The following is a 17,732-nucleotide window of genomic DNA, read 5'->3' as shown; positions in this document are numbered from 1 at the left end:
CTGTACCGTTTATGTGACTATATTATTACATGACTTCAAGACCTACAAGATGAGTTTGATTTCATCAGAAGTGTACAAGAACCAGCTCACAATCATGGACGGCGATTCGTAAGTACGAACATACTTGACACAGGAATAAAAACCGTGAGTTAAAACATTATTATGTCATATGTGAATTCATCTTGGTAGAATAAGTAAAAATGGGGGTAGATAAATGTCGTTGATGTAAGGGAAAACTCATTTGAATTAAGAAAATGGATAGATTGAGACTAGTAATTCAATGAAATGTTAATACCCTCTGAAAATGATATACTTAAATTTTGTGAACAAACTTTACTCTTATCAAATTACTTGTTAACATTGTAAACTGAGGTGTTTACTTCAAAATAAGTGCATTTTCTGTGAAGAAGTGTCTAAAAGTAATTTTGCAAGGCAGTTCTTGTGGTAAATCTGTCCATTTGGTTAAATTCTGTGGTGTAAAAAGTAAATCCTAATTGTTCTAAAGTTACACCTACTTTGAAATATATAGAAATACACGTACTTATGAAAATATTTTAAGGATCTTTAATCTTAAATGTCAGGCTTTATAGATATGGGAACCTAATGGTTGTTAATATAGGCTAATGTACGCCAGAAATTGCATACAGGTTAGATTTGAATTTATTTTTGATAACTTTTAATGTTTCAAACGGGGTTTACGTATATGCGTTTGTTTTTATTGTATGGAAGGGACTATGCGGTAGCAACAAACGCAGTTACAGAGTACAGTATACCTACTTGATATAAGTGACACGTTTATTAAGTTGCAAAATTTTGATTATTCATAATTGTACAGAAATGTATAATATCTACGTGGTACATATTTAACTGCCTGCAAAAAAGTATCACGACCACGGTATTGAGTGGCTGAGTGTACCCAGGAGGGAAATGGTAAATGAGTTTAAGGTTTATTGTTTTTTTTTTTTGGATATTAATTGACTATATTTAAAAATAAACTTGCATTCACATCTACATTGTTCACATTTTCATTTTATAAATCAATGAAAGTTTCCTTTTGATTTCATATACTTGATACGTAATTGTTATGAAAGAAGCATACGTACGTTGCCAAATTTAGATTTCCATCAATTCTAGGCGAATTCACGCAGTACTGTGTACTACTGTGTTTTGACTCCCATAAAGTATAAATGCACATTAGTTAATGATCTATAAGAAAACTGAGAAACTTATGCGCAGCGGTCTTTGGAATATTATATATAAAAATATCTCTCTTATCTCCCATTCTACTTCAGACTGACTCACTTATACATAATATTAAATGTCTGTTTTAAATTTAGTATGCAACGTTTCGTTTTGTATTAATATTTCTTTACATCTCGTAATTTTAAATCTTTAAATTTCAATTTGAATTTGACACATTACACGTCCTTTTGGTTTGAAAATTGGGCACTATCAAATACTGGTAAATGAAGTTTGTACCTTAAACGTTGAGACGCTTAGACTATCGATATTATTAATTATGTGAGCCATTTACGAAATGATAAACGGGATCCACTTTGTATGGGATTGAGAATAAATTATTTTAAGTAAAATAATAATAATAATAATAATAAATTGATGCTTTTATAACTTGAGCTTAGTTCTATTTACAAGTTACAGCAATTAAGTTATTATACGTATTAAGTGAGAAACGGTCACTGAAGCCTACATAAATTTAGATAGTCTCTTGTATACCATATTTAAAATGAGTCTTGCCTGCGACTTTGTTCATGTGGAGTCAGAATATAATTTGAATTGCATTTTTAAAACGAGTCTTGCCTGCGACTTTGTTCATGTGGATTCAAAATATAATTTGAATTGCATTTTTAAAACGAGTCTTGCCTGCGACTTTGTTCATGTGGATTCAAAATATAATTTGAATTATACAATGCCCTCTGTCAAGATCACGGAGTACGTTAGTAATTTGGAATTGTCCATTACCTGGTCATGTAATGTTGTTTAAAAAAAATGTATACTTTTGACATCGACTTCGTAGTTTTGGTTTTAATGCATTTTCAAATATACAAACCGACAGACAATTTTTCTTTTTCAAATATATTCGATGTAAACACGTGAAGATTTCATTCTTATTATATGTATATCATAGCCAAATGAATAATAATGTAATCAAATAAAAGCATAGGTACATTTCGATGGGATTTTCTTATACAATAATTTACTTTTCATATAAATTTCATACGGTTCACAATTGCGTCATGTCTAGGTTTTCTCTATAGAAACATCGAGCATCTCCTTGAGAGTGTTGGTTGTAAATGATACATATTATATTAATATAATCTATATAGATATTACGCACTAATATAATTTTTATTACAAACTATATAAAAGTCAGGTGAAGCCGAGGCGTTTGAAATATATATAATAAATATGAATTGTTCGGTAATAAGGTGTATCATAAGATAGTTTGACTAACTGTTTGTTTGGCTGGCTGGTATAAAATCATGATCAACTTTAATAGACCTTTTTCAGGTCATAGAAATTTTAGGTTGTGATTGATAAGGAGCCACATGTTATGTAAAACAGTTATAGTTTTAAATCTGACGATCGTGATGAGACAAAATTAGAATCGGACAAGATTATTAAAATCATGTCATGTCATAGGTATTTCAAAATTTTTAAATAAATCTGACCGTTCAAAGTAGGTAAAAATCGAATTCAAATATTCCGTTACATACATACAGGTCAAGTTAATAAAAGCGTGGCAAAAATAAAAGCGTGTTTAAAAAAAATCTTTTATCAGTTGTAGACACAAATAAGTATAGTTAAATAATGGCCGGTTTCTGAAGTCATTTTTCTTGGTAGGTAGTTTACGAGTGTGTATTCAATAACACTATCCGTTTGATAACTACCTACGGAAAAAAAAATCCGCTTCCGAGGAACTCAATGTAAGACAAGGTCTGTTTAAACTCCGTTTAGATTAACGGACCATTTTAATGTGTTTATTCTTTCCATAACATTATTTGATTTTTTTTTTAAAAACGACGTTTGCGTAAAGTCTAGCAAATCTTCCTTAGTATAATGCATAACTTTTACAGTAAAATAGCCCAAACTATAACTTCCTTATGGGAATCTTAATTTAAAACTTTTGGTGAAATAAAAAAAAAAAAAAAAAGTTAAGCCATACACAATTGACAAGTATGTCGCTGACGTGAACGCATGGGTCCTTTGCTTTGTTAATTAAATTTTGAAATTCATGTAATAGTATGTATTATTATAACTGAATATAAATTCAATTTAATGTAATGAAATTTCTTTCTGACTTTCAAAAGTGGGTTATGTGGCCCTACTTTGAAAGAAATAATTTGAATTTGTGATAAATAACGTAAAAAAATTGGGTTCATACAACTTATACGTGTTATATTGTGTGAAATTCATGGTTAGTTTACCATTATTTAGTCTTTAACTTTGATATCATTCATTTCAAATATTCACGATATATTATTATTTTGATACTGCTTCATCAGTTGATAAAAGACGTACATTGGAAAGGCAACTATTTGTATAAAATAACATTGTAATAATTAAAAGAAGTACTAAGTAGTAATAAAATAATTTTATAATAGTATTTTGAGTCGCACAGATTCATTTAGTGGCCAACTATAGATCTATCTATCTATCAGTATAACAGTTATTGAACAGGTTGTTGAGCATTCCGAAATGGACTAATAAGATAAACGTCGTTATTCTGATGCGTAACTTTATCGAATCAATAGTTGTTGGAGATTTAACTATTGGACTTAGAATCCAGACATAAGTAAAGTGGGCAGCTAGATGTTGTCATTACTGTAGGTGTAGGAAACTTTTTTTAGTTTGATTTTTATTTATCTGTAGTTAAGATGGATTAGTGCAGATGCCTCGAGCAGTGTAATGTTCGCGGGTGTCTCTTGGTGATGCATATGGTTGGGTGTATGTATGTATGTATGTTGGGTGGATGTATTACATTGAGTGAATATTGCATTTTTAGAGTAAATTTGAGTTGAGCACTGGCCGAATGTTATCGTAAACAAGGTATAAAAACTGCGGTGATACATGACTAGAGTGATCCTATATGAACATCACCTAGTTTAAACCGTGTGTTTTATTATTTAACAATGGTCTAATGCATTCGCTTCAATACCTGTCGCGCATATGACATTTATGTAAAGAGTCCTTATGAACTATGCCTGCAACAGAAATCCGTGGTGAACACTGTTGGGGCAGATTTATAACCTAGGTAATACACAACTAGTGTGATTCTATATGAACATCACCTAGTTTAAGCCTTGGTTCGGATCAACAGTTCGGGCTTTTTACATGCGAGTCGGTATTGCAAGAAAATGCGTAGAGTTTAAGCCATGTTTTTGATAAACAGTTCGGGCCTCTTACGTGCGAGTCGGTATTACAAGAAAATGTGTAACTCTTCTGGACTTAGGCATTAAACAACTGGTTTTCTTTTGCAGCTCTTGCATCAGACCATACACGATCGAGGACGAACGTGTGAGCAGGACGGCCGAATGTTATCGTCGTTAATAAGAAGCTTGGATATTAACGATATCACATTTTTATAACGTTACATTAAAGTAATAAGTGACTCATTTGATACTACAGTTTAAAAACAGATGCGGGTAGGTGAAGTGGGGACGACACCTTGGCGGCGCTCGAATTAACAGAGAGCGACATTCTGGTCGGAGACTTCAGCAAGAGCAGTCGAATAACGGAGATACTTGTGTAGTTATAATACTTCTAATCACTAGTGTGAACTTACTTACGTATAATTGTTATATCGTTACTCTGTACCGTTTATGTGACTATATTATTACATGACTTCAAGACCTACAAGATGAGTTTGATTTCAAAAGGTTTTTCTGTACGTTGTTTTAGACTGCATCTTCGCTTTTCATCAGGTGAAATTACGCAAAAATACATATACAGCATATTACAGTTCAAAAACTAAAAGGTCATATACTCACTTTATATTAAGTGACTATTATCGTAATTATAATATCCAAATAAAATACTACATTATAATTTTTCTGTTATCTCCTGATAACAGATGCAAAAAGTTATTTGAAAGATCTTGTAGAAATATAGCTGTCGAAGGACAAGGAAGGAAGGCATCCCACGTCAAAGCAAGCAATGCATCTGTGTCTGACTATACGTTCTATATAAACAATCCTATTTAGAGTTGATTACAAATGGGCACTATGACTACTTATCAATAAGAATACGATCCCATTTACCTACACATCATGAAAAAATACATCACTTACCTTTATAACGTATGACAAACGACACCACGGCAGGCAGTTCTAGCCAAAACAACGCCGCCACAATACTTCATAAAGCCATCCACGACTTTTCACCAAACTTCCCTATATAATTCCATTCGTGTCGTTACCGTCGACAGCCACGCGACTAACTCGTGTTATACGAATATCAATCCTTTGCGTGTTATTTCATTGTAATGCGATTTACGAAACCATAATGCCTTTACAATAGCCAGCTTAATCCGACTGTAATGTAAACAGGAACGATTTAATAGCAAAACGGCGATTGTTATTGTGATATATAGCGCTATGTATTGCTTTTCGTCGCTATTTGGTTTTAGAGGCATGAAAATGTTGCCTCTGGATTGTAGGTAAGCGTTTTGATAATAAAAGTACAGTATTGCTCGTAGAATTCAGGACTATGGACTGATCCAATAATTGAATAATGTATTCCAAATAACTATACTACTACGAGCTGACCCGGCAAACGTTGTGTTGCCATATAAATAAAAATATGTTAAGGTTGAACAACCCTTATCACTTAGGGGTATGAAAAATAGATACTAGCCGATTCTCAGACCTACTGAATATGCATATAAAATTTTGTGAAATCGGTAAAGCCGTTTGGAAGGAGTACGGTATTGTGACACGAGAAATTTATATATAAGATATTTCAAGGACATGTTCTGTTTTCATCATGTTTCTTTGTCAATCCTTTATTTAGCAATTGTGTATCAACCAGATAATCCAGATATCCATTAAATTTACAAGATAATGGATTACAGTCGGTGTTTGTTAGGGTAGAACTTACATAATAATTGTAACTTTTACAGAATCTATTGTAATGTCGTAGATGCAGTCAACAAATAATAGTTTCTTGCACCCAAGTTATGATCACTACTAACACATAACAGAAATATCATAGAACTTTCTACGCAAACAACAACAACAAACATACTGAATTGCCAATTTTGCTACAGAAATTTAATACATCATTTATTTCATGAAACTGATTTATTATTTCCCTGTCACCGGTACGTCGCTGGCTTATTGATTTTCATTACCAACTTTGTTGCCCGTTAAAATAAAACACTGGCGTTACGATATAATTAAGGGTATAATTTACAACGGTCACGTATCGCTAACACGTTGCTCTAGTGAAAATAAAATTAGTTTTCCACCTTACTTTGGCCACGCGACGCAATAAATAATAATCTTTATGCCTTGTCATATACTTATTGCCTTTGTTTTGGCGTGTACCAATAAATTAATTTATTTTGGCTATTAAATTCACTTATGTTGCGTGAGGGACTAATTTGTACATTGATTATTATGCTATTATTATGATATTAGTGCTATTTTGTCGATATTTTCGTAAATGGATCGCATAAACGATTTTTGCGTAAAACGTCGTTAACTGAAACCTTGAATCAAAACTGTCTTATGAGTGAGAAGAAACGTACAATCTGATTCTGATATTAAACATTTCATAATCCTTAATAACATAATAAAAATAGGGGTCATCGGACTTAAAACGTGACAAAACTTCCACTACACTATAAAACATATGCAAGTTCGCAAAGTCCATAGGCTCTAGGCAGCGATTACCATTTTTCATGACGCGAACCCATTCATTCCTTTTCTCCCTTGGCTATAAAAATACAGCGAAATACACGCCGTGAATAATGAACTAGGGTTCATTCAAACATACCATCACGCTATCTAGAGGTAGAGTCGTATAACTATGTTATCTAGACTTCTCATCAGCGCTGCAATGTTATTTCTTTTTCCAGACCAGTGTCATATACGTACATAAGTAAGCAAGCTTTATCAAAGAAATTTCTTTGTTCGAAAAACAACGACCTATGTTGTTTTTTCCGTAAGAATGACTTATGATTTTTTGTATTTATGCCTTATAATATAATATTGTATTTGTATTTATTTTAAGTCTGCTCTTTGAACAATAAATAAAAAAACACAAGATCTTAAAGTATAAAAAGAACTGTATGAAATAAAGAGGCTGTTTATAGCCGTTGGACGGAAAAATACTCGTAAATTAAAATGAATTTCTCATGTGGTGTATTTATATTAATATCCCTAGATAATTTTAATTCTATAATAGCTTCATTGTGCTTAAAAAAGTCTCAATACTAAAAAGATTTTTCTTCAAATTAATATTTTTTTGCTAAACAAAAAATACAACCAAAATAATAGAAAGAAATTGATAGCCATGAGAATTTCGATGCAAGAAAAAAATCAGTATATGTAGGCTACATGTCACCCCGACAAAGTGGCTTATGTTCTAAGTGCGTTATAATTTACAAATAACATGTTCTATAACTAAAGTAAAAATAACTTTTCAATACCATATGGTGTCTCGACCCCTTTTGACTTGAAGACAAGCAAGACAATAATGATACGCTATCCTGTTATTAGGGGTTATAATTTATTTAATGGGCACCATAAAAACTCTACCCTAGTTGGACTGTCGAGTAAGCAAAAAGGTTAAACGGCTGTCACTCAATGTCACCGAATTCGGCGTAATAGGGGTCAGTACAAAACAAAGAGGACGCGTTTTTGCGAGCGTTTATAGAGGTTTTGTCTCTAAAATATAAATCTTATATGCTTAGTAAACTCGCTACTTTGAATATTTGCGTTTTGACGATTGCAATGACGCTGCATCACTTTTTGGTGAATCGCTGCATTCGGTGGTGGTGTGCAAATGTATACTTTAATCACCGCAAACTTTAATAGTAGTTATTAGTCAGTAAGGAGACAAATAGACCTTTTCAAAAAGACCTTTGCCCTACAAAAGGTGTAGTAACAATGTTTACCTATATTGTTTAGGTTTGTTCTCTGATGAGAAATCCAAATTTGACCACCTTTTGTAGGACAAAAACTCTCACTGACTGCTGCAACGTGGTTTTCACTTGCAGTTGCTCCATCAAGCATCCAATAGAAATTGTGACGGACGCTGATACACGTGCAAGGTGTAGTATTTGATTCCATCTAACTTCTGAAAACTAGCTAAAATTTCAATCGCCGATGCTAAAAGTAGCTAGTCTGCAAAAACCTAAGACCCTTAAAGGTAAACGTATGTAGTCCATTTAACAAACATGTGCATATGTAACACTTTTTACATTCATACTTTTTCCGTGTTCACATGTAAATTAATATTCTTTTTCCTTCCTCTTTAATCCTATGTCTTTTTCGTACACCTTTATAAATTAACATGCTCTATATATTCTATATAGCTTGGCCATTTTGTGATATTTAATAAAGGAAATAAATAACTAATTTTTACATATGAAAAATGTGCAAATATTTATGGTACTAATTTATTTGATCAAGTTACACACTTGTAACACAAAATCGATACGAGTAAATGCGATGGGCCTCGCTTCTTTCCTGACTATGCGGATATCTTAATAATGAACTTAGCCATGGATGGACGATTGTTTACATGTCTTTGCGTGTGTCCATGTCACACACTACACCATAAATATAACAAAATAATTATGTAGATAGAACGATAATTATGGAACTACATAATGTAGAAAATGTAAAACATAATGAACTATCTCTCAAGAAAGGTATTTACGAAACACTATGGCATATGGCTTGTTGAGTAAGGTACAGAAGAACGCTTCTTAGAAACTAGCAATGCATTGGCGTTGCGTAGTTGCATCAATGGTTGCAAAAGTCCATAGGAAACGCTGACTACTTTTCATCAGGTAGCCCGTCTGCCTTAGGATAGGTTCAACTCCAAAAAACTCCAATATAAGTAAATAGGATCTACTCAAGTATGTATGAACGTGCGTGTTTCACGAAATTGGCCCTTTAGTACCAAGGTGCTTTTTGTCGAGCACTTCTTTGTTCCCTTTGACAAATCTTACGCACAGAAGTTCTGTATGATGGATAAGGGAACGTGTCATTATACCTTCAAGGAGCTACAAATTAACCAGCCTTCTGATGTCTACGTAACTTCAAAGGACGTGTTCTGTATGAAAATTTTCAATTATATTTTCAAGCGAAAAAAGGCGAGGAATTTCTTCGTAAGTAATGACTCCACCGTTCAAGAAATTCTTCTTGAATGAGCAATGACTTATAATAATACTAGCCTCGTTTGAAAATATATTAAACTGTTATGGCGCCATAAACCACGTCAAGTCATCAGCCCATTACTATCCCACTATTGGGCACGGGTCTCGTCACAGAGTGAGACAGATTTTAGGCCATAGTCCAACACGCTGGTCTAGTGCGTACTGATGGACATTCATATATTCTCGTCAATAAAACATACGTCTTTTTATTTTCTATTATTTATTCAACAAAAGAAAGTAAGAAACAAAACATGCAATGTATTCACGACATCATAACAATTCATTAAAGATTTTATTTTTTCAATATGTACAGCACATGCCTTTGTTGCATTTTTATTTATTAACTATTCAACAACTGTTGTCTACTTGTATTAGGTACTAAAAACCTGTCAATGCATAATATAAAACGCCGCTAATGCATCACATTGACCGATCGAACAATGGACACCGGAAACGCAATTAACCACGTATTGGACGGAAAGAGGAAATATCAATTCGCCTGTAGGGGATTGATACGTTCAGTTTAGCCGAACGGACCGGGACTCAACGGACATGTGGCTTAGCTATATAATAAGTATGTGTGTACGCTTTGCTACATTTTGTCTCGAGTCTTTGTGTGTCTTTTAATTGGGAATTTAACCTAAGATACTCAATTAATTATGGAACTATTTCAAATAGAAGTAGTAAATTCATTGGCGCGCCGGTCATCTGATATTAAGTACTGCTGATTAGGCATGGTGACGCAGTTTCAAAAGTAAAAAAAATAAAATTCTATTTTATTTTTGTGGGTAGTCGAAACTATCGTAGTTGAAGTGTTAAGGCATTACCGTCACATATTAGGTATATGTCTCTTAATGACAGATTTTGACCATTTCGACGGGTCCTACCTACGTAAACCTACATTATTCACGTATAATGCAGTTTTTTTCAAAAGGATTCAATTATACCATTTTAAAATTTTAACTATGTACGTTGAATAATGTTAAAGTTACACGCATTAGAAAATTCAAATCGCTCTACTGTAGAGTTGTGAAAACGCATTTGCACCAGCTTACGTAGGACCCGTCGATTTGATGTGAAAGGGACTCTATACAATTTACGGGTTTAATTACATAAAATAGAACCAAAATTTTAAGTATCTTTGGATAATATCCATTAGAAAACGAACCAATTAATTAATAACATTAGCATTAGATTCCATTTAGTACTGACTAAAATCAAAAACATTTAGTCCTTGATTATTTTATTTGCAAACTGAAATACTAATATACAACATCAATACAGAATCATTAAACGTAGCATCACCACATTTATATTTCATTACCAGAATATTTCTAGTACATATAAATAACTAACGTAACTCTTCCCCTTTATACTCGTATGTCTACATGTAGTTACATATCCTGTACCGTCGCTGTATTGTAGTCGAGGATCAATCAAGCCAAATGGAGCCCCGACGTACAACGTATGCGTTTTACTCGATTTTGCATTCCGCCGCCGGTCTGATTGACATATTAGGATTGGAAATAGAAATAGAAATAGGCATGTCGCTTCGTTAAGTCAGTTTTATGCGCAAACTATCAGGTTTTATAACTATAGCTCGTGACTTTTTTAATATGCTATAGCAAATTAGCTTGTAGTTCGGCTAATAGTAAGTGGTCACTGTCGCCTATCAAACCCAAAGAAAATAAAATCTGTTGAAAAAAACTGAGAAGAAAAAAGAATGGAAACACCTTTTGTTAAGGGTTGTAACGTTTCACTTTGATGCGTTATTGATCCTTGTAAACCAGAACTGTTTGTGTTGTGGTTTATAGTAAGAAATTAAATACTTCCTACTAGGTACCTAAAAGGCAAGAATAAAAAAGATAGTCGGATCATGAAGAATGCTGACACCTTTAAATTTCTATAAAGAATCGCATAGTATTATATCTAAAATTGGTCAAGATGTGTTGCAATAACGTAGGTATATGCATAACAAAAAAATCTCATATTCTCATATAACTCTTAATTGCGTGATTATGAAAAAATAACTTTTTGTCGAATCAGCACATAAACAAAATGTAAATGATCCCAAATTGGCCAGACTTCAAACGCGTTAATACAACATCAAATTTACATATCGCTCAAATAAGTCGGTTCAAAATAAAAGTGCTAAACTGACGCTGACAGAACACAGCCGCGATCGCAAACATCCTGTGAACGTGATGATCTCACAAGAGAGATACCAAATATACTGCACAATGTAGGATATTCTGAAAGCGAGCTTCTATTTGTTTGTAAGGTAATAAAACACGCTGTGTTTCGAGCAGTGTTATGAAGTTATGATACATACTGTAATCTGCTCACTCTATTTCTATAAGATGATAGAACCGCCTGTAGTTCGACTCCAGTGGAACTGCTGCCATACCTATGTTTTTTTTTATAGTATAGGAGTAGCAGACGAGCATGCAGTCCACCTGATGGTAAGTGGCTACTGCCGCCCATGGACATCTGTAATCAACCCCAGATAGGATAGGAGGACAGGAATATCTCCTGATTAGAGAACCTGAGGTCGGCCACAGATGCGCCGCTAACCCTGAGGACTAAGCTGGAACGCCCCGAAAAAGTATGTCTCCCTTACCACACCCTTCAAAACGGAACACAGCAGCGCTTAGCACTGCTGTTATAAGGCAGAAATAGGTGTGGCAGTGGTGGTGTATGTATTTCTGCTTAATAATAACTGTGTTCTTGTTTGAAGAGACATACTTATTCGAGGCGTCGGAACTTAGTCTTCAAAGTCTGTAGCTAAGCTCAGATAGGACTCTTAATCTTATCTGGGGTTGCTTATTATCCCAGGCAGCAATGGCAAACCTAATATTAGGTCGTCTGAATAGAAAATGTTATGTTACAAAACGAGAAAATAATAGGTATTTTCTATTTCGGAATATAAGACACTATATACACATATATTGCTCCTATATTATTAAAAAAATAAGTACTTTGTAAGACTTATGTGAGAGCCATACATTTAGAACGCCTTAATCGGCATATTAAATTTTTGTTGCTTTTTTGACTAGTGTACATCCTATATATTGTAACCCATAAAGATTATGAATTATGAATTATATATTGAAATGAATTGTCCGACATTTAACGTTCATACAGGCGGACTTAATACTGACGATGTTCACGTTTAAAACGCTAAAACACGTACCCTACAAAATCAAAAAGTCCTGTTTGAGTTATTTGTCGTCACATTAAACAAGGGCTCGCAAAAAGTCGGAGGAAGATCAAAGCAAGATGACGTGGCGGTGAGTCTGAAATAACATCCAGCGATGCACTTGCAATGCAAAAACGCACTCACCTTACGTCTTTTTACGTTTTAATATATTTTAAAATACAATGCTTTTTTTGTCTTCACTTATAGATTTTAATGTCAACCACAACGATCATTGTATGCTAAAGTGGCTAAGAAAACGCTTGTTCTAAAGGTATAGCAAATATTATCGTCTTTAGGATGCCTTCAAGGTAATGATGGCCATAGACTTAGCATAAATATGAGGACAATGGAGTAGACAAACAGTATTTTGTGTCGTGAAAGTGCGGAGTCATTATACATTCCTTTTACCGTCTCGTTTGAAATTTATGTCTTCATTTGAAGTAGGCCCAATGAATCTTTAAATAAACAATAAAATTTACATACAATTGATTGTCCATGTATGTTTAAATTTAAAACTGACGAAAACTATAATTAAGTTTGAATTTGGAAGGTCGGAACTTTCACTAAATTTAAATTTTAAATACGTCTAATTAAAAGTTATTCTTTTCGTAGTGCAGTTACTACTGGCATGGTACAACCAACATGTTTAAACATTTTAGAAATTGCTACTGAATTCATATGAATTTAGCATATCAATAACAAATTTTCAATATTTGCTTAATAAACTACCGCTGTTTATATTATTTAAATATAAACAGCGGTAGTTTATTAAGCAAATATCTACTATAGATTGACCTTTTGTTATACGGGATGAAGCACTATATATGTTTGAACATTATCAGATATCAATTACTCGCATTATATTAATTCGTTGTACACGAGAGTATTGAATAAGTGGTTAATTAAGTTATTAATGAATTTAATATATTAAATTGATACATTATCAAAACCGCAATGAATTAATTATTCAGAAGCAGCAACGCATCTGTCATCGGTTTTAAATAGACCACTTTTGTATTTAGTTTTAATTGCAATAATGGCATTGACCACATAACATGATAATAATTATGTTGGATTTCAACATCCCTTACATAATGGAACACTCATAAGCCATAATATAATTATGTAAAAGTAATTATATTATACGTATTGCACCACATTTTATTATTAAATCGATTAAACCTTATAAATGTTATCCCTGTGGAATGAAGAGATCCAATTTTTTTTAATAAAACTTTGTTCACTGCTACTGTCTTCATGAAGATCAATAGAATCAAAGAACTTACCTACTGCGATTCCATATGGTACTACAACTCAAATCGTCCTGTACCATTAGTACGAGTTTTACCGTTTGCTTGAAAACGTTCGACGTTTACGAATTCGCGCATACAGCGCCCACGTGGACCGTATCGGAACCAATATTCCACAAAATAAGTTTTAAAAACAGAACTATAACACTATCAAAATTAAATTAAAAATGTAAAAATAAATGCATTTTATTTACATTTGCAAAATAAAATGTCGTTACAATTGACTATTCATTTTATTAAAACTTAATTTAGTTCCGACAAGGTACACGGGTAATTCGTAATAGTTGAACGTTTTCGAGCAAACGTAAAACCTCGTACTAAGGGTACTGAAAAGATTATGTGATTATGCTTGCGATCTTACAGATCATAAGACATGCAAGAGAAGTAGAAGAAAATCACTTATATTCCTGTTAAATTCACTTGCGAACAATAAAAAAGAAATGCCGGTGTAACATCTTACGGGAAGTTGAAGATTACAATATCCCGAAACTTCTAGGTTTTGTCATTTATTTGAATGTTTAAGGAAAACATCCGTTTGTAATACTGTACATGATACATTTTCCATTCCTATATTCTCTACCAATCCACACTAAATCAATAGGGAAGGGTAATAATTAACCAATAGGTAAAGGTAAGATATAGAAACAGGTAAATTATTTGTAACTATGAATTGTCTTCTTTTATTCTGTGAATTTCTACATATAGGGAAGTGTACTGCAGTAGCCAACTGTCTGTCTGTTGCCCGCGGCGCCGCATTATTAATGCACTACTTCCCACCTGATTCTAACTACCTTGCACACAGATAGATAATTAATTTGAACTTTAAATTTTCTTACCAACTCTTGATTCATTACTTAAAATTTAATTTAAAATTCCTGCTGTGAAGAAAGCAGTATAAATGAATATGCATCAAATACATAGTTATAATAATAGATGTAAGTAATACATGATGGTTATTTTAATAAACGGACAGGCAGTGTCAATTTTATTGTAGTTTAAGATTTACAAAAGGCGTGAGACTATTATTAGGTAATTATTATGTTTTAACAGAATTTTGAAGTGAGAGCAAAGTTCCAAGTTGAGTTTATTTATAAACAGACCTACATCATTTTGTCTACTTATTTAAAATGGAATAATAATAAAATGTACTTTATTGAATTCTTACTTTATTTATAAACAATTTATCTTTCACAAACAAATAATTTTGTAACGTTTTGCATCAGAGGATTATTATCAAATACATTAGTATTAACAAAAGAGCAGAGTTTGGTTAAAAAAAAGCAATAAATAATAAAAATAAATGTGTTGACTTAGCTTAGATTGGTACTCATTATATTATAAAACATTTATTCTGTATTCAAGATACATAATATGATACTGGACGATGCCATTAGTATGTAAGTATACTACTAAACCAATACTTCTAATTAATAAATATGAGTACATTTATTAACTTAGCTCAAATGACTATAATGTGACCTTGCATTTTGTAATTATGATGCAGGTCACATCATCCACATCATCCACTTGCATAACCTCAACTGTTCATACCAAGTCACCACAGTATCATAGAACTGCGCTAACTGTTCTTAGAAAATATGAGTATAAGGTAGTTGAGTTTCTCTCCCTTCCCGCTGGTAAGGTGTAGTGTGACGTGCGTGTGGTCAACTCCACCGTCGATCACCGTCACCTCCCCTTCAGTCCGGGATAGATCACGTGCTATGATGCCCTGTAATACATAAAAATAGCTTTTATTTAGTTAAACACTGCAACCCAATGTTAACCAATGCTCTACAATGCTAGTTCAAAGGTAGAGTGGCCTTTATTAATGACTAGCTGACCCGGCAAACTTTGTACCGCCTCAAAATCTATTTATCAAATATATTTCATATAAAATATAGCCTATGTTCCTCGTGAATAATGTAGCTTTCGAATGGTGAAAGAATTTTTAAAATCGGTCCAGTAGTTTTTGAGCCTATTCATTACAGCCAAACAAGAAAACAAAGTTTTCCTTTCCTTTATAATATTAGTGTTAGGTATATATAATGTAGATGGGTAGGAAATATACGGTATAGGGTACGCTTCATTTAACGTTCACTATTTAAAGTAAAATTATAATAGCAGGACTTTTCATAGTTTGGTTACTGTAGTATCATTACCACAGCTATTTACACGTAAGAACTTAACAGTAAGTGATGATGTAACAATATGTGCTGGGTAACTCTGATATACAAATCCTTGCAGGCAGGGGCAGCAACACATCTGAGGCTTGAGTATATGTCCGTCCTATTCAAGGTCGAATTTAATAGGCAGAAGTATACAATTATCATCAGGCTACATGTTCATTTGTTTCTACCATTACAGAAAAACATTAAGAAACGATTAAGATAATCTGTCCTAAGTTAAACCAGTTTGAACTGGATTCACACACATCATCGAATATATAGGTTGTTCCTATTATGCATTTATCAATACGATATGCGTATTGTATTGCAGGATTTGCACTGGCTTACGTGTTCGCTTATCTTAATTCCGATTCAAACAAGGAATCTGATTGCGTACCACAAAGGGATTGCCTAATCTATGCAAATGCTGTGATTACTGATCTAATCTATAGGCCGGCTCTGTCACTTGCTTTTGGCATAGATAGATTGAGGCAAGCGATTTATTAATGTACCTATGTTAATGTCTCATTTTGATTAAAATAAATGAATCAATTATTAAATGGATATTAGAATTCGAATACCTATATTTGGCCCAAATATTATAATCATCGACGATTTTTATAAATTCCATAATTGAAAATTGACTTTTTATTATGAGTTTAGTTATTATATATTGATAATGGTTGGAACAAAATTGATTTCAGCTGAATTATTCTTAGCCATACTTACAATACTGAAAATCTGTTTGTATGAGATATCTTTATAAAAACACCTTGTAACTAACTATGCATCGTGATTAAGTGTAAGTATTAGAGTAAACAAAGATACAACCTAAAACTTTTAATGCACCAGATAATACATTTTATGTCACAAATTATCTTTGTAGATCCTGTATATTTGCGTCTATTCACTGTAAATATTTTTCGTCATAAATCAAACAACATGACTCTGTTCAAGATGTCAAAGGTTATCTCAGCGTATAAAAGAATCATACCGAGAGAAATAAATAATATTTTATACGAATACAACTTATAGATAGGTATGATAATATACTTACTTTAATTATCCGCTTCTTAGGATCCGTGTAAGAATAGTCTTTATCCCGTCTTATGAATGGGATTGCAAAAGTCTCAACTTTTTCTGTATTCACCAACAAATTATTCACTCTACTCCCAACAACCAAGTCTTTTGCTTCGTACAGAGTCACAAACACTATAAGTATAAACAACAACGTAATTCTCTTCATTTTATCTTATTTACTTGCGTTCAGTGCTTAAGTAGAAACGAGACTAGCTTTGTTTAAGGAAAATCTGTATATCAATGATGTGTATTTAACCTTCCATATCACGTGGGAGGTATTGTTGATTTTAAGACATGACACACTTTATAAATATGCTTAATGAAGTCAATGCGTCGTTTTTTGTTATGATTGCGATTTTACTAATATGGAATAAGCTGTAGACGTCACTATTCGGTGACGTCTACAGCTTATTCCATATTAGCAAAGTAAGTATAGTAAGAGTAAGTATAGTAAGAGAAGATATCATGCTCAACAGTGGGATATAAAAAAGTGCAAATCGTTAATTAACACCCAATTAAAATAACATTTTTACTTTTTCGGAAAAATAATTTATAAATATTATGTTGTT

At 32.8% G+C, this 17,732-nt stretch overlaps 1 protein-coding gene across 1 annotated transcript; it reads right to left on the bottom strand.

Annotated features, from left to right (window-relative positions):
• Positions 1-15,431: 15,431 nt before the first annotated feature.
• On the bottom strand, positions 15,432-17,417 carry LOC140757755 (uncharacterized). The gene is made up of 2 exons (XM_073093632.1): positions 17,141-17,417; positions 15,432-15,647 (listed from the first exon to the last, which is right to left on the bottom strand). Exons 1-2 carry the CDS (start codon positions 17,327-17,329, stop codon positions 15,498-15,500), a joined length of 339 nt encoding a protein of 112 aa, XP_072949733.1. The 5' UTR covers positions 17,330-17,417; the 3' UTR covers positions 15,432-15,497.
• Positions 17,418-17,732: the final 315 nt, after the last annotated feature.

This window comes from Epargyreus clarus, unplaced genomic scaffold (assembly GCF_041222505.1).
Source record: "Epargyreus clarus isolate Ecla_fem2 unplaced genomic scaffold, WU_Ecla_fem_2.2 ptg000005l, whole genome shotgun sequence".
NCBI lineage: Eukaryota > Metazoa > Arthropoda > Insecta > Lepidoptera > Hesperiidae > Epargyreus > Epargyreus clarus.
Note: the sequence above shows the minus strand (reverse complement) of the source record. Positions and strands in the feature narration are given on the sequence as shown.